Source organism: Aphis gossypii, chromosome 3 (genome assembly GCF_020184175.1).
Source record: "Aphis gossypii isolate Hap1 chromosome 3, ASM2018417v2, whole genome shotgun sequence".
NCBI classification, from domain to species: domain Eukaryota; kingdom Metazoa; phylum Arthropoda; class Insecta; order Hemiptera; family Aphididae; genus Aphis; species Aphis gossypii.
In genome coordinates, this window is record NC_065532.1 from 9,310,390 (window position 1) to 9,333,090 (window position 22,701).

At 29.1% G+C, this 22,701-nt stretch overlaps 2 protein-coding genes across 3 annotated transcripts in view; both read right to left on the reverse strand.

Annotated features, from left to right (window-relative positions):
• LOC114126740 (uncharacterized) overlaps window positions 1–8,035 on the reverse strand; it is a 25,626-nt gene extending 17,591 nt beyond the window's left edge. Inside the window, exon 1 of the mRNA XM_027990748.2 lies at window positions 7,354–8,035. Within this exon, the coding sequence (XP_027846549.2) occupies window positions 7,354–7,406 (53 nt within the window). The 5' untranslated portion in view covers window positions 7,407–8,035. The remainder of the gene's footprint in view (window positions 1–7,353) is intronic.
• Window positions 8,036–8,599: 564 nt separating this feature from the next.
• Window positions 8,600–22,318, reverse strand: LOC114126738 (dnaJ homolog subfamily B member 6-like). 2 transcript variants are annotated; one of them, XM_027990745.2, is made up of 7 exons: window positions 22,115–22,318; window positions 10,817–10,917; window positions 10,623–10,732; window positions 10,206–10,310; window positions 9,749–9,970; window positions 9,458–9,674; window positions 8,600–9,373 (listed from the first exon to the last, which is right to left on the reverse strand). In XM_027990745.2, the coding sequence occupies exons 2-7, from the start codon at window positions 10,882–10,884 to the stop codon at window positions 9,271–9,273; spliced, it is 825 nt and encodes a 274-aa protein (XP_027846546.1). In that variant the 5' UTR covers window positions 10,885–10,917; window positions 22,115–22,318; the 3' UTR covers window positions 8,600–9,270. The 2 variants fall into 2 exon arrangements, with proteins under 2 accessions (XP_027846546.1, XP_027846547.1); XM_027990746.2 differs by lacking the exon at window positions 10,206–10,310 and having other exon boundaries at window positions 22,115–22,312.
• Between the last annotated feature and the right edge of the window lie 383 nt (window positions 22,319–22,701).

Here is a 22,701-nt window from a genome sequence, read left to right on the forward strand (position 1 = left end):
TTTGAAAAAAATAAGTTTTTATCATATACTTAAAAATTTAAAAATCAAAATTTGAATAAATTCATTAATAAAAGAAAACATGGTTGAAAGTATGCTTGCTGAATTATATCATATACTAGCTGAATCCGTGCACTTCGTAGCCTATTAAGAATACTACCTCTTATACCTATGTCTCAAACTGTGTGTTAAATTCGTTACCTGTGATTATGCTAATATTGCTAGCAGTATATTTTTATACATATAGAAAGATAACGGTTAAAATATACTAAGTAATAATTTTACAACAGTATTTGTTTATTTTTTTTAAATTTTAATATCACAGACGCACGTGCCATAAAAACAAATAATAAAAAATAATAACAACCATCTATAAACAAAAATTTCTATCGCAAATCTCAAAATGTCTGTTTGAGCACCTCCCAGGATTCGATCTATCACTTTTTAACCTAGCCCTTAATCTTCTGCCCATAATCATTGATTATACAACGGTTTAATAATATATCTCTGTACCAAATTTCGTCGCAATCGGTCCAGCTGTTTAGGAATGCATAAAGGACCAACAGTCAGAAATCCTATTTTATGTATATCATGTATATACTATTTTGTACTGGCATACAGCCGTTTTTAATGTCTATATCTATCTTATAAATATATATTATATATTATAGGCATCTAAGTATTATTGATTAATCAAATTAATCGATTTCACTGCTATATAAAAATAAAAAGATCAGTTTTAATTATTATTTGAAAGTAAGTTTACTTTATTATATACCTAATAAATGACAATACCGAAGAAAGTAGGTACAAATAAAATTAGTTATTATTTTAAAATTGTAAATTTTGGGACAATATCCTCGACCCTAAATATTAAGTTATTACATGTTTTATCTTTGTGAGCAGGTTAGGTATATTTAATAAATACCCTATGACTATATACATAGATGAAAGTCTGTACATGTACGTATGTAAATAATTGTTTGTTAAAACAGGCATTGTACTTACATCTACTAAAAATTACCAAATATATTCAACTAAACCCAAAATAACAATCCTGAAAGACAGCTGGTGTATCAAATCATACCGAGCGTCCTATTTACATTATGTATATACATTTTACCGTCAACGGGCAATTAAGTGACGGACTATGTTATTGTTTTCAAGTCGCATAACCGAAATTAGTCGTCTATTATTGTTGTAGTAAAAGACAATACATAACAATATTATATTTCATTTGTCGGATGTTCTTGAGGAAAATGCATGTGTATAAATAATGTCAGTGTAAAGTACAGACTATAACAGCCGTACCATGATATCTATCAAGTCTGGATTTAGAAATTATGTGTTCAGGTTTTTTTCAAATTTTGAAATATAAATTATATACAATAAATATACATAAGTAGAGTTGAAGATGTATTTAATACACTAAAAGTATGATTTAATGACTTAAAAATTCAAAATAATGCTCCTATAAAATGCAGTTATTTTTCTCTTTTATTAATCTTGAACAAATTTTTAGCCAAAAAAATATTTTTTACTTAATTTAAATAAGTTTTACAGAACTACAGAATAATTCTAAATTTTCTACATGGATTTTTAATTTGAAAAGTAAACTATTTTTATTGAATCCTAATTTTGATTATAAGTCATAAGAATCCGTTATAAGTGATAACATTTGATTAAGTGAAAACCTTGTTTGCACACTAATATAAGTTATTTGTAGAATACAAATTTTAAAAGTCCAGATTTTAATATTGAATGCCTGATAACACTATAAAATACTCTAAACATTTTTGAAAAATTACCTTAAAATTAAAAATTGTCAACAAACTTGATAAATACCTAAATATTCTAATTCATAAATACATGAAACATAAATTGTATGAGATGAGCATTATGTAACTAGCTTTATAAAACAATGTAAAGTGCATCAAAATCCTTTTTGTCTCTCTTCCTTTTTTTATCCTGTCCTAAAAAATTTACTAATTTAAAATTTTACAACTTAGTAACTTTTAAAATCTTAAATCCGAATCAGATCATCAATAAAGGTATTCTTATAATCTTATGTTCCTTTGTTTTTTAATATATTAAATAATAGAATAGATGATTCACCAATCAAATCTATTAAGATATATTAACTTCAAAATAAATCGTCATTATATTATAAATCTTTTTTTATTTTATACTCTTCATGCTCCCCTCAAATATATATTCTCTCCGACTAATATTCAATTAAATAATGATAAGTATTTCAGAATCGACTTTGATTTTTTTCTTTGATGCACATTGTTTTCAGTCTAATTATTATTATTATATTTCTTTTTCTTTTGTTCGATTCGATATTATTTTAGTTATTTTTTAATTTCTATTTATTGAATTAGCATCTTGTATTTGAATTTCATTTGTAACTAAATAAATAAATAAATGGAGTTACCCATCATTATAATTTTTAAACTTCTGCGATGAATAACATTATAATTTAACTATAATCAGTAAACATTTGTAAGATCTTACCATTATTATTGTTATAATTATACTTTAAATTAAACAGATAATAATATATTTACTATTGCGATATAAACATTAAACATGTTTTATAAAAATTATGTATAAAATAACTTCATAGGACAAAAGTAAAAATTGTAAATGTTTTATTAGTATTAATTATATTAAATTTGATCTATTTAGGTATAATGAAAATCTGACAAGAATATTTTTTCTTTATGAAAACAAAGTGAACGTAACCTTATGTAATAATTATTATTGTCTGTATGTCTGATTAGTGATTATACAGGGAGATTCATCAAGTGTGCTCAATCCCATTTTCTCCTTTAGTAATGGATTTATTCAATTTCTGATATTTTTCTATCCTCTTTACGAAATATCTAATGGTGACTGTATTAATATTTATTATTATAATTTAAAATTATCATATTAAATCTATTATCATGACTATTTTGCACGTTATTCTTAATCATAAGCAATTAATAAACATTTAATGAATCCATAGTGAGTTAATTGTCACTTAAGTGTGATTTAGTGCTTATATTGACGCATGATTGTTAATTACATTTCAGTGAACGATTAAATTTATCAATTTTTATACCGCTCTGGATTACTATGTTCATTTTTCAGAAACTACTAGTTTGAATTTTGATTTATAATACAGAGAGTAGGTTTTTTTTAAAAAAAAATCATCCGCTTGAAAATGTTTAGTAAAAAAGAATGAAAAAAGGAGTTTTTATCGCCACAAGATCAATAGGTATAATTAATAATATACCTTTTAAGCAAACTTAATATTTAAAAACTCAAAATTCTAATTAATACGAGTATTATATTATTCAAAGCAAAAAATTGATACGAGCGTGGTTAGTGGAAAATTCTATAAACAGCAAGTCAAGTAAGTGGGAAGCCACATATATTTTTTGAATATAAGGCGCGACGTTAAATGATAACGTGGGATGTTTTAAGTTTATATCTATATTTTCAATGACGTGTTTTTAATTAATTAACGCATGAACAACAATTTACATTTATTTTAACTGTTAGAAAAATAATAATGATCAAAAAATATTGTAGGAAATAAGATCATTTTATATTAAAATACATTATATTATATTACATATAATATATTAGTGTAAATCCCAATATCTGTCTAAGGTCAGTAACATATATATTGCGTCGATGTTCGTCTTTACAATACCTACGCCGTTTAAATCAGAATTCAACAAAATATATGGGATTACCTACATATATTATATTATATATGTATTTATTGTTTTATGGGATTTCACTGACAGTTCGTGACCGGTCCCGTGTCACGCCGTCAGACAATTCATTTTCGTTCTTCTATATTAATCTTAGTCCGTGTGGGATATATCGTCGCTTGTCAGATGAACGATCAACGAATCACGTTGATAACGAAAGCCATGTTCTCGACTTCGATATTGGCGACAAGACGACGTCTCGTCTATCTAGTTATGATATAGATGCAATAAATGTATACTGGATACATATGAATACGATATACAGTATAATATGAGCATACAGTGATTGCTGCGATTTAAATTGACAAAATTACATATTTTATGTGTACGACTATTTTGTATGACTATTTGTTCACCAACTACAATCAAGTGCTACTTTCACTTTCTAATGTACACTACACTATAATGACAAATAATCACCTCCCGTCCAATTATATACATTTTTACGATGATCATGCAGGTATAAAATAGTAACAAACAAATATGAAAAAAACATTCACAAATATTCAGTTGTTCGTCATCACAATAGTTAAACCTTTAAAAGCATCAAATTGGTTTTAATTAAAGTTCAACATTTTTGAAACCTTCAATATTATTTTTATCTTTACCTAATTTAATTTTTAAAGTAATGAAACTCGAAAACAAAAATTTAAAGCTCAAATACAGAAAATAAATTGTTCAACTTAAAAACTAACAACTAGGTATTATGTACTCGTAATTAAATTTTTCATAAATAAATGTTTATAAAACAATTCCAATTTCATTATATTTTTTATTATTAGGTACCTAATTTTGTTTGAAACTTTAAAATAGTTAAATTTAAAAATAAAAATTATAGCAATATTGCGTAGTAAGAACAAATCGAATTTAAAAAAACAGTCAAAATGTCAAATAGTTGAAACTTTTAAGTTGTGTATTTGACCCTAAAATGGATTTTTTTTTAACTAAATATTAAATATATTTATGATGGGCTTAATTTCTTTTATTATCAGGGATAATAAATAATATATTTAGTATAATTTATAATTGAAAGTTATTATAAATAATGCAGATATTAATCACTGTTTTCGAAAAACGATACAAAACAGAGCATAATATACTCTATTATATTTTATATAGATTAAAAACTAGTTCAATGCGAAAGATACTTTTTTTTCGGGCTTCCAGTACCATTATCAAAATTAATCAGTCTAACTTTACAACTTTAGTTAACGATAAATTATAATATAGTATGAATTTGAGTTTAGTATATTTATTTTTCTATACAATATTTATCATTTATACGGGAAAAAAAGCACAATCAGAAAATGTAAAAATCGATAATAAGAAAATAAGTGTTAATGTGTTATAATAATTTTGTTGAAGAAATCTACTCATTGAAGGCACTATCTGATCTTTAATTAATTATCAATTATATAGGTATATATAATTACCTATAAAACTTGAAATTTAGTATTCTGAAAAAAATTATCTAAAATAATGATATGCACTTAAAATAAATTAGTAATTTGAAAAGCATCGTGTTAAGCCATTGCAAAAAAAAAAAATGCAAATAAATTAAAATCCAAGTCTTAATTATTACCATTGTTGTTGAAAAAAAAAATGTTTTTATTCATTTAAAAGATTGCAACACCATTAGCGAGTCTTGGTGGATTACCTAGAATGGTTAAGGACGATAAATTTTTAATAAGTAGATTAGAATAGTTAAGTAGTATATCGTGGAATCTCATATAAAAGCATTTAACTTCTATTCATGCACTGCCATTATTCTGAAGTCTTTATAAAGCATCTGATTTTAAACAACAAATGGAGTAGAATATTTAGTTAATTAAGAAGGAATTATTTCAAAAAACATTTTTAAATTAGTTTTCTTAGCACTTATCCATAACTGAAGATCATCATGAGACTATATAATTAATTACTTTTTCTTTTACGATGTCATAGTTTAAAGTTTCAACGGGACTTGAGATAATTTAATCATTTAACTTTTTTTATATTTAGTTATTTCCTAGCATAGGTAGCTACATAAATTACATAGGTACAACGTTATAAGAATGTTTTTGTTATGCTATTAATTAATTGATTTTATTAAAGGTCGAAAAATTCGACAGTAATATTATTTAGACATAATGAGCTATAGAATTACTAATTTTTAAAGTCATTTTTTTAAGTATTACACCTACAATTTATAAATGCATAAAATACATAAAATATTTCATGGTCCACTAAACTTTTCCCCCTGTCTATCACACTGATAAAAATTGAAAACATCGTCGATATAAGCGGAGCGTAGTTTCTATATAATAAAAATATACCGACATACCATCACAGATCGATGGTACCTATATATAATAGGCCATTAGTTTTCAAGTGCTATTGATTACAAATTTATCAAGATAACTAATAGTGTCGGTAAAATTAGTCCTATATTTTGCACGAAAGGTTTTTGATCATATTATATTGTATTGAAGAGTCGAAGAAGAGATTGATACATGCATTTTTATTGAGACTAGAATTTATATGAAATAAAAAATCGTGATTCATGAGAACATTATTATTTTTCAAATTGGGAGGAGGGATCTATGGTGATCGATTTTTCTAATTTTCTCCTTACCATCGACGAATGACGACGAGCGTCACAAACTTCACAAGTTAAAACGATACTTAAAGTTACCTATAACATTTGAGTGTAATATTTTGATAAAAAAAAAACAAATTTGACACTAGCGTTAAAGCGTACAATATATATCATATTTTTATAGTTAACAGCACCAGCAGCAGCAGCAGCTGTCCAAACAATACTCTTCCTCTCTGCAGTGCCCTCGCCCCGGAGGGAGGGAGGTTCGGCTCTCGTACCATAATAATAATAATTATTATTAAAACTAGTTACCTCTCGTTATTCATTACTATTATTGTTTATAAGTAGGTACGACGATGGCAGCATACACAGCATACCAATACATAGTACAATATTATTTCAATATAGAAGGTACTACCTAGTTAAGAATAACATAACATTCAGGGGCACAATTTCAACGATAAAATAATATATAGAACTGCTAAAGTTCATAATTTATTGTTCTGTTATAGAGTTTTGTAGTCACGGATTACACGCGATGAGAGACTTCACCCCCAAACACACACCCCTTCATTATTGAATATATAGTAACATACTTATAATATTTAATAACAGCTTTGCAATGTAGTATATACCGTCCGATATTGATTTATCGCGGTATAAAATAATACAAACTAATTGACCATCTCAGAACGACATAAATTATTATATTCGAGGGTGTCAAAACGACCGCGGATTGTCGCTCGCTGAGAAGCTCCTCCAAAATCGCGACTACAAAAATACAATATAATATGTACGACGACGGTGAAAACGGCTACACTTTTGTCTGTTCGAGAACACTTACCTAACCTAACCGTTGTATACTCGACTTGACCACAACAAGCGGAGCATACCACGTCGTACACCACTCATACTGTTTTTATGTCGTTTCTTTACGACAAGAAGAGCGATTTATTATTTCATTTTTCCTACATTATTATTAACATAATACATAACGTAATAACTCACTCGTCGGAACCGCCTCCGCCGTCCTTTTGTTTCGACGAACAATAGTTTCCCATGTCGTCGTCGTCTTTGTCGCCGCCGCCGTCGGTTTCCGACCGCCGAAAACGCCGCGCTCGTCGAGCCCGGACCGCCGACTGTTAACACTGGTGTTAACGACGACAACAACGACGCGACCGGCACCGCGACGAAATCGTCACCGTCATCGGCGCCGCCGTCACTAGATAAACGCGCGGCTGTGCCCCGAGACGGTGGCGGCGGTCGTCGCCAAATCAGATATTGTTCGCAAAACGTCTACGATGGTCGCACGCCGACGTTTTACAACATACTACACAGCAGTATCGACACGACTGTGTATTGAAATAAAATTTTTATTTGTTTTACAAACGCACCGCGACAACAATAATACTATTATTGCCGTGGTCGCCGTACGACTACCGCGGTATACCGTGGCGCGCGGCGGCGTACAGTGCGGGTACCGTGGTGTTATTATTACTGTACGTTGTTGTTGTGTACAAAACAATAATGCAACCGAATACGCGCGCACGGGTTTTTCCACGGGATTGGGCGCGCGCGCGCTTTACGCCGTACTCGTACGGCCGACGACGCGGGCGCGCGCGCTTTAGACCGTACTCCGTCAGTCGACGACGCGGCGCGCGCGCTCTCAGCTGTCCTCATACTATCGCCGCCGCCGCCGCCGCCGTTGGAATGCGCGCGCGACCCCACACGGACGGGGAAAAAATAAAAAAAAAAAAGATAAAAACGGTGTGCGCGACCGCGCTCGAAATAGACCGCTCGCTCGGACTGTTTACGTTGCCAAAACGCTTCCGGGAGCCATGGGAAAGTTTCGTCGACGGACAGGCGTCTTCGAGACTACAGACTGTGCGCGTGGCGGCGGTAAAAACGCATAAAGTCGGGTGCGGGCCGCCCGATGAACGACGACGAAATTTCGTTGCGATAACGCCAACGATCGAGTTCGAAAAATTGTCATCCCGCGGTTTTCCCCGTCAGGGACGGCCCGCGTCCCGTAAAGTGTCGCGCCCCCCCGGCGGGAAGCCATCGATTATTTTACCACGAACGGCGACGACGTTGCCAAGTGTGTTTCGCCGCACGACCCCGAGCGCCACCCGCCCAAAGAGCTTGTATATAATAATATTATACACGCGACCGGCGGTTTTCCCCAGAATTCGTCGCGGCGCCGTTTGTACCACCATCGCCCTTTGGCGACAAACTCGAAATAAATGTCAATAAATCATATTAATAATAAACACTTTTTATTATTCATTTATTTAATTATATTAATATTAATAATATAAGTACAATATTGGTGATACACCATAAAACAATGTATGTTCTCCTATTTAATTCATTCAGAAAACACAATAATATAGGATGGTGAAACACTCTAATATTACTCTAGAATAAAAAGAAAATTATTTTTATCTTTAAAAATTACATTTCACAATTATTTTATATAATAATAGTCATCGGGTGATTTAGTTTTAAATATTTGACACCAACCGACAACTAAGTTAAATAATAATAATAATAATAATAATAATAATAGTAATAATAATAATAATAATAATAAAATTACCAAAGCGCATAAAAATAGTGTAAGTCTTATTAATCAGTGGAGTCTGTAAATATTACGTGCTTTAAACAAATTAATAATTTGTATTTTCTCAATACAATATATTTCGGACTATTAAAAAAAAAAAAACAAAATAATCAAATTAAAATACCAACTAGTATTACTTCAGAATATAAAATTTAATTTCTAATTTCTAACACATTTTATTATAAAAAAAATTTATTTTATATTTATTTTCCCTTCATATTTATAAATTAACACATAATTTTATGCATTCGCTTATTTATGGTTTTGTGGTAGATAATGAGGTGGGAGGAGAGGAGATCAAGCTAATGGCCGTATGTGATCGCTTGCGCCACACCGTTGATAGTCTTCGATTTGAGCATATCGTTTTCGTACGTTTCCACTATTTCTGTATCATGTTCAAAAATCCTACAACAAACATTTTTAAAAAAATTATTCTTAACTATTTAGATGAATTCAACATAGAGCTTATATATTAATCCTTGTACATACCTTTTGGTGGTAATTTTTTTCCCATTTGAAAACCGGGTAGATATTGACGTTCTTTTCATATTACCACCGCCATTGGCAGTTGGTTGACCAGGATATCCATGGCTTGCCATTGAAAACATATCATCAAATCCAGAACCGAAACCACCTCCAAAACCTCCAAATCCAAATGGATTCATCATTGAAGATATTTCTTGATGTCCATTATTAAATCTTTGACCTGAACAAACAATCATTATTATTAATATCACATTTTTAGAAACTTTATATCATAATCAAACATTATGAGTTTACCAGGGAATAGAAGATCTGTAACATCTGACGTATTGAAAAATTCTTTAAACACATCTTCGGGGTCTCTGAAGGAAAAGCTAAAGAAACCAGGTCCAAAATCTTGGTTAAATGGATCAAAGTGTCCTGGATGTCGTTGATTACTTCTGCGACGTGCACCATTTCCAGAACCACCGTTTATCAAACCATCTTTGCCATACTGATTGTAAGCCTTGCGTTTTTTATCTAACAAAACAAATTAGTAAAATGTAATAACCATAAAAATCATGAAAATATTAGTGGTAATGACAAAATATTATGTAAAAAATTATTATTCGCGTTAAAAAAGCGCCACTTCTTATGGATTACATGCTCCAGCTCCAATATTTTTTGAGGTTTAGTAAGGTTTAAAACTGGTACGGGTTATATTTTGAATGACATATTAGATCAACACAACTAAATTATAATTTAGGGATTCTACCGAAATAACGATGGAACGGGCTTTCAAAGAAGTTGTAGAAGAATGGTCTGGACGATGCGGACACTTTTCTTTTACGCTGTTCATCGTACAACTTTCGCTTTGCCTCTGTTAGACATATACACAATATATTTATATTTAAAGGCAAAACCTATTTACTTTAACGAATATTATATATACATCATTTTTTTAAATCTTTTGTGATTTACAATATTTAATTTTATTTATCATTATGGTTCTTCTTTGTGAAACAATTAGCTTTTAATTATTAGTGGTTGAAAAAAATTTCATAAGTTAAAGATATGTTCAATTTTTTTAATGTTTCTTTAAAAGCTAATGACCTCATCATATATATTACAGAATAAATATACATATTAAATTAAATAAATATATCACAACAATATATTTCTTGTTATATACCATCAGATAAGACTTCATAGGCTTCTGAAATTTGTTTAAACATTCGGTTTGCTTGTTCTTGATTTTCTGGATTTTTGTCGGGATGCCATTTTAATGCTAACTTTCTGTAACTGAAAAACAAAAATGGAAAAATTTAATTTCATACTATATATAATTAATGCTTTAGACATAGAAATGAACTATATTGTGCATACGATTTTTTTATATCGTTTATCGAAGCGTTCGGAGTGACTTCCAATATAGAATAATAATCTCCAGACATACTGTGAAATGTATTTTCTGGAACTTATGTGTCCTAAAAAAAAAATAAAAATATTATTTAGTTTATTTTATCTAAAATACATAAATTATTAGTAAGTACAGTAGTGCACTACTGATGTGACAATATAGATTAGCGATAAGTAGTACCACACGCACACACACACAATTGACCATTTTATTGTTGTGAAGTGATTTTATAGCGATACGGTCCGATACACAATAAAAGTAATCATACTCGTTAATAAATAAATTGTATCCACGATAACGGTTTGTAAATTATTTATTATAATATACAACTACTGAACTATAACGGTTTTATTACATTAGTAGGGAATAGGGATACATTTTGAATTAACTAAATAATTACTACAGAGGATTAGTAAGCACAATATAGCACAACAAAATTAACCTTGAAAATATTAGAAGTGAAAATTTTCAAAGCCACATTAGATTATTTATAGAGATCTTTTCCTTTTCCTGGTCATCACGATGTATTAATAGTATACAAAGACGTACAACTGGGATAGTTAATTATGATTAACGAGAACCATTTGGATGAAAAAATTTGCCAACTGATGAAACGGCATTATTATATGAGACCGATATAAATTTAAAACAAATATATCTAGATTCTAGTAAGTTCATATAACGAGCTTAGTAAATACAAAATAGATTTTTTTTTTTTTAATTAATACTTCCTGGTGGAATGTTGACGGATTTTTTTTTATTACTCCAACTTACAAATCTAAACATAATCTTAGAATAATTACAAATATTAAAATATAATACAAGTAATATTATACAACGTACGTCGTACGTGATCTCTTTTAAACATGGTTCTAATAAATGTATGTAATAATGAGAATTTTTTGTTTATAATTCAACTATTAATTGTGCCATTTATAATTTACTTTGTAAATAGTTTAATATTAAAATATAAAAGTGGATTTTGGAGTATATTCAGTCTTCATAATGTACTTATTTGCCTAATTTAGAAAAAAACGAATTAATTAATTTTGTATAGATTTAAACAACTTAAAATCTCAAGACTTACATTTACAGGAAATAAAAAGTATGTCATGAATTTTTAACAGTAGTATATTGATTAAATATGTTTATAGACTTATAGTAACTGTACATACTGTACCAATCAAATATTATTATTACAAACACGAAAAACAAACTTCAAAAATATTTACCTACATATGGTATAATTATCAGTATAGCACACATTTTTAACGTTTAAAAACGGCAATACAAGAAATCAAAATATTAAAATATTATTGTAATTAGCAGAAGAAATCATTTTTAAACAAAATATTTTTAACAATACCAACCCTAATATGATTATATCAAATTTATATGAATATAGTTATCATTTAACATTATACCACATTATTATCAGTTTGAATTTGTTATACAATGTTTTGCTTCTATGCATTATTCATACATGAATACTGAATAGTCTCTCTTATTTTAAGAAAATTCAACTAAAATGGATCACAATATTCAAAATTCAAAACTATTTCGTGTTTCACGGTAATTTATTATACACATCGGGGTATCGATTTCTAAAACTATAATGATATAACATTATAATATTATTATACAAAACTATCTTCACGCAAAAATACGCTACATGACTAGAAAAAATAAATTACACCTACGCTAAGTACTGGCATTGAGACATTCTGCTTCTGCAATAGAATTATTGAACATATGTTCATAAAAATTACTGTAAATCATTTAATCATTTAAGTTATTTAAACATAAACTAAATTATAGAAAAATTCAAAAAGTTAATAAATTCTATGAATTAGAGTCCAAATGTCTGACATTCTGATGCTAATGTTCACGATGTGACACTTATTAAACGTATAAGTACGAAGTAAGGTAAGACGTAGTAACCATCTGCTAGCGACTAATAATCGTATCTGGGAAATTGATTAACTATTACAACACAAACAAGATTACGCAAATACAGATTAAGACCTCAAGGGGTCCGGGGCCAATACTTAGTTGTGGGCCCCGACAATGGAAAAACTGTCCTTGCCCCTGTTTAAATAGACACATTGGTGTATATAAGTACACATTACTTCATAATAACTCACTTACAAATTATTCTTTAATTTTAAAATTACTTTAAATAATATTTATACCATATAAAGTATTGTTTGTCATTAAAAGTGTTGTACAATATTTTCACATTTTTTTATTTTTGCCAAAAAAAATTAAATACCATAATGTATTTCGTATCAAATGATAAATATAATATAAATTTTTACTTCTTTGGATTAGAAATAAAATAAATAAACATAGAAAAGTTTACCTCAATAAAAAGACTTATTACGACAATTCTGTTTTCAGAATTCGTATGTCTTCACTAAATCAATCGGTTCGTTAGAAATATAACACGTCTTAATTTCTATGTTAGACACGAAATCACAACTTTAAATTTCTTCACTATAATTTTGTTCTTCGTTTAAACTTCTTTAAAATATTTGTTGATGCTACTTGAATATTAACGTGATATTGTGATTCAGACATTATAGATACTGATTACATTGTTGAAATTAAGATATTATAAAGTTATTATAATTACTTATACTAATAATATTATAAAGTAAAATATTATTAAATAAAATTAAAAAACTAAATATCTATATCATTCTTAAAAATTAAAAATGCTTCGAAAATTTACAGAAAATATTATTCACAATGATTATAACAGGTCATGATACCTTAGGTTAGAGACATTTACAATATCTACGTGTGTAAGATGAATTTTTTTCTGAAGAGTGAAGATAAATCATAAATTTAACATATGTGTAAGTATTATAAAAAATGATAATTTCTATGAACTACAATAATATGAATATTAAGACGTGATTAACACATCATATTATTTACTTTCAATAGTAAATTCATAATACGCATGCGAGATGCCATTAATAGTTTACTATATCTGAATGTTGTTTAATAATATGGTACAAGAATAAATTTACACTCAATTAAAATTTTAAAACGCAGTACATAATAACATTATAGTAAACATAAACAATATACTACTTAGATAATAGCAAGATAGCACATTATATTATAATAGTGTACGACAGCTTTTCTTTTATGTTACAAATATTGATTTATAATTGAAAATGTAAAAACTAAAGCTTATTGATGATTATAAAATCATTTAGATTTCAAAAATTAATGTTATTCTTGGTAAACATGTGTATGTAAGGAATTTACGATTATGTCGTGAATTATGAATATTTACAGCAACATATGTAATGAAAAAACCTTAAAAGTATTTTGAAATTAAACAAAAATTAACCTAGGTAACCTTGGTAATAGGGTCAAAAATTCATTAAAATAACATCCCAGTTAGGAACATAATTTTTTATACTGCAACATTGCTCTGGCGGGCGCCGTTTGGGTATTACATAAAATTTAACACCTTAATAAGTTTTACGCTTTATTGATTAACTCGATTATTACGTTAATACACGCATAAAAACTACATAGTACAAATATTATTATATATAATAAAACGCGACGACAGAAATATCATTAACAAATAAAAATTAAGTGTTTAATGTGGAATATAACGATCCTCTCAATAGAACACTCGTGAGTCATGATAATATAGTTAAATATGAATACAGATTAAATACAGAAATTATATAAATGGATTCCAAACCATACGAGAAAATATATTTGAATAGTTTCGGGCGATTCGGAATATTCAACAAATTATAATACTATCAAATACTACTCGTCGAACCCACGCACGCGTTAATAAAATAAATAATATTATTTTAAGCATAACATTTGGGAAATTAACGCATATAAAAATTGCCCTATGATGGTTGATAGACAATAAGTAAGTACTTAATTTTAATATTAAGTGCGATACACGCTTGGGACAAGTTGCAGGATACGTATTACCGCTGCAGCTCCTATACATATTATAATAATATGTACATAATATTATACATAATATATTAAAATATAAGCACGGCAAGCTGAACGTTTTCGAAAAATCTAACAAATGGTTTTTAGGTCAAGTAACATTTGTCACCTTCGTTCTCATTGTGCGATTCTTGACGGTGTAGGCAGACAGGCCGCGCGCACCAGATGCCGGCTAATTTGCTTCGGTAACACGACGAAGACACAAACGTGTAGACGTATTTAGGGGGGCGGCGATCGCCTCGGGCAGCACTTTTTTTATGGACATACAATATTCGTTTATGATTATGTATAAATTATTGTCTAGCCCTCGTTCGTGATCCGAACTCATTTTATGAGTAATTATTACGCTCTCTGAGTCATACATAATATTTAATACACGGTCATTATTAATATTGTTCTTCTCAGTTTTTCTCGGTGAAACGTGCGGGTTCATCGTTTCTACCGCGAAAGCTCGACCCGTGGGGTACGCGAGCGTATTCGCGGAAATCGGTGGCGGAAAAATAAAATCGGAGGTACCGCTTCCGAGCGGTATCCTCGTCGTCGTCGGCATATCGAGAATATTGACAACGACAACGAAAACGATGTTGTCGTGTCGCGTGTCGTCGCTCGCCAAACACGCAACGACGTTATATGACATATCATCACGATATAATAATCGTAATAATAATAATATGATACGTATGATACACATCGTACAAGTACCTACACGCGGGCTACGATATTATTATTAAATTCTGCGAGCGCGGTCGTCGTGTAGGAATATAAACAGCGAACACGCGAGTTTTTCCAGTCGCCAAACGCACACGCACGGGGAAAAAAAAAACAACGTAAACGCGCGTACATGCACAAATACACCAAACGGTAGGTAGGTAGGTGTCGACGGCGTTGGACAATGACCTTGCAGCGGCGATCGCTTTCCCGTGTGTAACGCACACGCCACGCGCGCCCGCTCGCTCATCACAGCCGATGAATCATGCGGTGTAGGTACGTTGCCTTGCACCGGCCGCGAACGGCACATTAACCCACCTGTACGCGACACCGGGTAACCCGGCCGTCACCCGAGATTCGTACAGATCCGTATATTATATACGATTGTTGTAAACGTAATCCATATTATTGTGCACATCATCGTTGTGATTCAACCGATGACGATGACGATGATAATATATAATATTATTGTCGTGTTTGCGGTGCAATCGTTTGTCGTCGACGTTTCGTAAGACCGTCGCGCGAGACGAGAAAACAACAAAAAACCGCAAATCGATATACATAATATACGAAGGCGGCGGTGCGTCGACCCCGAGAGCAGCCCCCTACCGCGGGTGCAGGTGTCGGCCGCCGGTGTCCGCGCGGACGTAAGGCGAGCGGCCCACCGCCCCGCACTGCGGACGATGATCGGTCATCAAAAAGACCAGCAATTATTTGAAAACCGAGGACGAGAATCCGAGCACATTAGAAGCCAAACACAAAAAGTCCGAAAATACACACGTGTCATGTCGATGTCATTCGATTCGCGAGATTATTATTATTGCTATTTTTTTAGATAGTTAAAATATATGTTTTGACTTTCTTACAACACAATATCGTATACCGTTATTATTCCTTATATACCTTTATTAACGATGTACAAATATTATTGTTTGGTAAAAAAAATTTTAAAAAATATAGTCAACATACAAGGTCCGAAAATAAAATTACAACGCGGGCGGAAATCCATTAGGTTTCTATCAATCTGATGTTTATCGCGTGTAAAGCTTAGGTTTACAGTTTATCCTACTATTATATTACTTATATCTATATTATATATTTATATACATAAACCTAACCTATACATGGGTTATAATAAGTATTATTATCTAAAGTAATCTCATTCTGTGATGTGCACATAATATTAAATCAATATATTGACCATCATACTATTTTTATACGTCCACCAAAATCTAATCATTATTCGACCTTTAAAATGCTTCTTAAGTAATTTTGTATATTTCATACTTTTTATGCACATTTGTTTGAAAAGATATTTCATTGAATGGGATAAATTCCTGAATTGCGCGTGACCCGTTTGGTTTTGTCGGAAGAGAGATTGACAGCGATAGACGTTGTTGAACGTATTCGGGTTGAAAAGAAATTCGAAAATACGAAATTCTAGACGATTGCATGAGAAACCGGTAGACATCGTTATTATACGAGTAGTTCATTATTATCTACCCCGCTACCCGTAGCCGTGATCTTCATAGCGTCAAAGAAAATCGTAATCATGTCTGTCGTACGCACATCACACACGAATTTACTGCATACTTATAGGTATCTTATATTTTACACGTTAGTGTGTCTGTATATAAAACGATATAAAACGGACGTTCGCTTTCACCACATCAATCGCCGGCCGTATACGGTCTCAATATTATAAATACATAGTTTTCGCGTCCCCCCGAGGCGCATGTGAAAATAAATAATCACTGGCAAATGAAATTCTTGTCGTTCGTCGTGAAACCTCAGAAGAACTTGCAGTTCCTAAACAATCGATCTGTTGCGCATTTTTTTTTCTGTCTCCTTCCAATTATTACCAACACAATTACAAGAAAATAAGTTTCCAACTAAAATTACTACCACATACATTAACTATATACAACCAACTGAATTTTAATAAAACAAAAAAAACACTTTTCAGAATAATGAACTCTTCTAAATGATCAAAATTGATTACAGTATATTAACCAACTATCTCTTTTTTACAAATATAAAATTGAATTCTAAACACCATATTTCTCAGAGAATAAAAGCTAAGAACCTAAATCCCATTTGCACTTACTTCCTCTATTTAAACTAGGCACCTGGAACCCGCGGTATTTATAGATAATAATTTAGAATAATTTAAACTATAAGGAGAATTATCTGAATTTGATCTTAATACAACTCTCCTTGAGTTACAATTTTTTTTTTTTTTTTTTTGGATATACTATTGGACCAAAAAAAAAAAAACTTGTAGATTGTTCACAGTGGGTTATTGTAGTTGTAGCTCGATTTTTTCGATGGGTAAAAGAAGCAATCGGTTAACTCGAGCTGAACCGTTTTGCGTGCGCTCGACCGGCGAAACGGCCCCGTGACGAACAATACACCGCCAGACTGCAAGAGACACTTGCCACCGACTATAAGGACAACCACCTACACGGGTGTACAATATTATAAAAATCCACTCGACCGCGCACACACGCGAATGCCGTACACCGGTGGTCTTTGGCACACGACGACACCTTAAACGAGCCTCAATGCCGTAATTATTGAATATCACAAACGCGTTTTATATTCTTGTTGTATTATTATTATGTTTTGTTTCTTGTCCCTGACTTCGAACGACATTATACTCGACACATGGTAGTTTTACTATTATGGAGTACCTACTGCATTTTATTATGATTGGTTATTATTGACTTATAGCTGATAACTGATAACACATGAAAACCATGATTCATGAGATACTTAATCGACTGATACTGCAGACGTACAGGTTGGAATAGAAAGAAGAATTATAATATACACATTACACACAATAGGTCAAGCCCGCGTAGGTACCACACCAAACTTTTCTCATATTGTTAAATAATACACGTGATATTATAATAAGACAATACATACTTTTCTTTGTAAATTACAACTTCTTTTTAATATTTCGAGCATTTCAATTAAATTACATAAATAATAATTATGTCTAGACGTTGCATGCGCAATATTATACAACATAATATACATAAATATATTTATATATGCTTCGGGATGGTAAAAATATGGCGAAAACTAAAAAAATCATCAAAATCTGAGAAAACTGTACATGGGGTCTAACGTAAATAAATATATATATAAATAAATATAATACACCATTACTAGAACGTCACGCACGTCTTCGGCATTTAAAATAGATTTTCAGTTGAATGGTCCAGTCTACTCTCTAGTTTTATTTGCCAAAATATCCATCAGCAAACCAATAATATATTATACGAAGTAGTAGGTAGTACGTACTACGTACATAGTTACGTATATATAAATATATTGTTAGTTTTTGGTACAGTATTCTCAAATACCCACGAGTAAACTATCAGTTTTATGACTGTTTAGATATCCGATAATCGATATTAAATACATACGTTATTGCCATTATTCCATGTACGTAGTAATAAAATAATAATAATATATATAATGGTAATAGAATAATATAGTAAAGCAACACGTTTATTCTATCTAAAGTGCAAAACAAAAGCGATAAGCATTACCAACGTTATAAGTTTATAAAATGTAAATATTGCCTCTGGTTAGCTGAAAATTAATGAATACGATTTTTTTTTTATTGATATTATGAATAGTGAAATAGAATATTAATATTTTACTAAAAAAATTCAAGTCTCCTTTTAATTTTTAAAAAACAATTCATAACAAAATACTCAATATTTATTTTATAAATAATAGATTCTATGATATACACATTATATAAACTACTAAAACTCAAGACATGGAAATTTAAAAATTATAGTGTAATTGTCGATCCAGTCCTACTTAATAATAACAAACAAAAAATGAGATGACTAATAAATGTGTAATTATATAAATATCACTGTTGGTAAACACACAAAGAATATAGAATATATTCAATACATACAATATTTCAATAAAAATTATGATCATATCAAGGACGTAACTAAAAACTTTTTTAAGCTAATATATTCTTTATTTAATATTTTTTTATGATATCATATTCAATGTATTGTATTCAAAATAATAAAATATTATCAATTAAAATATTTAAACAATATAGGCAATACTTTAATAGTGACTTCCTTACAATATGACATAATATTGTTTCTCATGGATTAAAACTTATAGAATAATAGTGAAAGGATGATTACTATTTCATTAACTAAGGTCAATAAGTGAATTAATTTTTTTTTCTACTCTTGCCTATTAAGTAAAGTTATAGTATGACCTACCAAAGTCCAAAATACATGTATGATACAATATATAAAGTAATTTTGACAGTAGATTAATAATATATTTACTTAAAAACATCTTTCCTGCACATACAAAAATGGAAATTTAGCCTTCAACTTGCTACTTATGGGCAACATGTGTAAGGTATTTAAATAATGTTTTCAATTGTTAAAAAAAAACTACATGACAATTTATTTATTATTTCCTTGTAGGTAGTAGACATGATTTGGCAGAGCTATATTGTTAAATAAAAATAGAAACAATAAAATTAACATAATATATAAAGTGATTTTCAAACTTATATTACAATCATTTAAAGATAAATTAACTTATATTTTGTTTTAATAGAAAAAATAATAAAATTTCAAACATATCACTAATTGTATTATTATTTTTGTTTTATTTATATTAACCATATAACAAGTTCATTAACATAAAACAAGTATAAAATTAAGTTCATTATTAACACAAAAAATTATGAGATATTTAAATATTACATAATTAATTATAAAAAGATAAAGATAAAAAAATTAAAAGAAAAAAGTTATTATCAATTTTTAATTGCATACATTATTTCATTGTGTGGTATTATAATTTTATAAAATTACTAAGAGAAAAATCAATAATAATACTCATTTTACATAAAAGTCAAATTAAATAAAATCTATAAAAATATGGGAAATTGTTTTTTTATATTGAATAATTAATCTACATTGAAATTTACATAATTATTTTGATAAAACTAGTTAGTATTTAATAGAGAAAATTTAAAAAAAAAATCAAATGAGAGTATCTTTTTTTTGAAGAAGTGTTCTACTAATTATATTTTTTTTGTGTTTTATCTATAAATATTAATTATTTAATTCAGAACCTAATAAAATTATTACTATAAATGGGACATATGCCAATAAAAAGAACTGCACGTCTACACAACACATAGGTTCATGCACATAGATGAGTTAAATATACATTTTTTTTTTGTTAACTTAACCATTTATATATTTGAAAAATTAAAATAATAACACTACACTATTTTTATTAACAATATGAATATTTTAGTAACAACTGGAGTCATTTATTACTTTGTTAGCCATAATTTATTAATATTTCATTTTATGTTATTAAACATTTGTCTATCATGTGTAGGCTACAATAATATAGATACAATATTTAAGCAATGTATTTTTTTAAACTACCTAAGTACAATTTGTATTTGAATTTTATAAATATAATAGAAAAAATACTTTGTTTTGTACTAAATAATTCAATCATAAAAAAAATAAAATACTTGTTTTTGATGATATCATTAGGTATATAATGATGAATTGAAAAATTATTTTTGAACATAACTAATCAAAATAATTTATATTCCATTACCTTTATAATATATATTAATAAATATTGCCATACCTATCTTGATCACCAAACAATAAATAATACTTTCTAAGTGTTCAAATGTATACATTTTATTTTAATGTGAAATATAGACATTTATTAAACAAGACCCAATTAAATATTATTTGTATGGATATATATTTTTTAATTTTAACCATGAGTTATTAATTTATTTTAAACTTAAAAAGTATTATATGATACCTTTATCTGTCATATTTAATGAAAATTAGTATGCAATTCATAGTAAAAATTAAAAAATATGAATTAGAAACATTAATATAGAAATAGTTTTTATTGGATCTTGGTTAACAAATGTTTAAATTTTATGATATCTATATTACAAATGAGTTAATTGAGAAACAATGTTACCTACACTAAATATTTATATAAAAATGAACTAGTTGAACAAATATATACATGTTTTCTTAAATTTAATAATAGGTATTAAAATATAACAAATCAAACAATTAGTAAAAATAAAATGTCAATTTAATATGTGTTAATGATATAAATTATATATTTGTACAATATTACTCACAAGCAATTTTGTAAATTGATAAATTGTACAAAATCATGACAAAATAAATTAATTTAATTTAAGTACCTAACTGAAATCCAATTTTAGATGCCCTTGTGGGTCAACAGCAAAACATCAATATAGTGTCACTAACACTAAACTATAGCAACCATTACACTAACTGTTCGTAGGACGGTGTCAAAGAAGACCCACAATGCACTGAGCAACCCTCAAATATATTGACCAAACGAGCGCAAACTAACAATTCAAACCGTATGCTAATTGTCTTGTGTGTGTTTGTATTATATATATAAAAAGCATTAATCCACGCTTAAACAAAAGAAACAAATTAAATAAAACTCACCTATTTGAAGCCCAAAATTTCACGAATTAAATACAAGCGAATAAATCGAATTTATTTTACGGTAAAAAACAATTACTTAACAAAAACTATTTATTAAAAAAATAATTTTGTAATTAATGTTAAACTCGACTGTTTGATTCACTTCTTGTTGCCCCGAGTACCGAGATAATGAACACCTCTCAGATAGCAAGCACAATAAAACATATGTTCATGTTCATTACCACTCTTTACTCACACCATACAGCGCCAAGCTACACAACTGAATACTGAACAATAGTATAATTGAAGTACGTTACGGTTTATATCAAGTGATTTTATTTCAAAGACGTTCTAAATATTTTCCCTCGCTCTTATCCATCGTTTAAAAATAACATGACAAATAATCTTAGATCATATATGATCTAAGCAAATATTAAATAATAATATTATTACAGCGAGGACTAGGTAATAAATATCCTAAAAAGTCGTTGTGAATAAAATACAAATATATCTATAAAATCACAAATAGTTCATTTAATATACAATTATTCAATAATCAATAGGTATATTATATATTAATGTATTCAAATTTCACAGTTAAATTTTTA

Excerpts from the sequence above, each read along its gene's own strand:
- LOC114126738 (XM_027990745.2), bottom strand. The coding sequence starts at position 10,884 with ATGTCTGGAGATTATTATTCTATATTGGAAGTCACTCCGAACGCTTCG. Across the intron at positions 10,311-10,622 it reads CTATGAAGTCTTATCTGATG|AGGCAAAGCGAAAGTTGTAC; the intron begins GTATATAACAAG and ends TATGTCTAACAG. Across the intron at positions 9,675-9,748 it reads TACAGATCTTCTATTCCCTG|GTCAAAGATTTAATAATGGA; the intron begins GTAAACTCATAA and ends TTGTTTGTTCAG.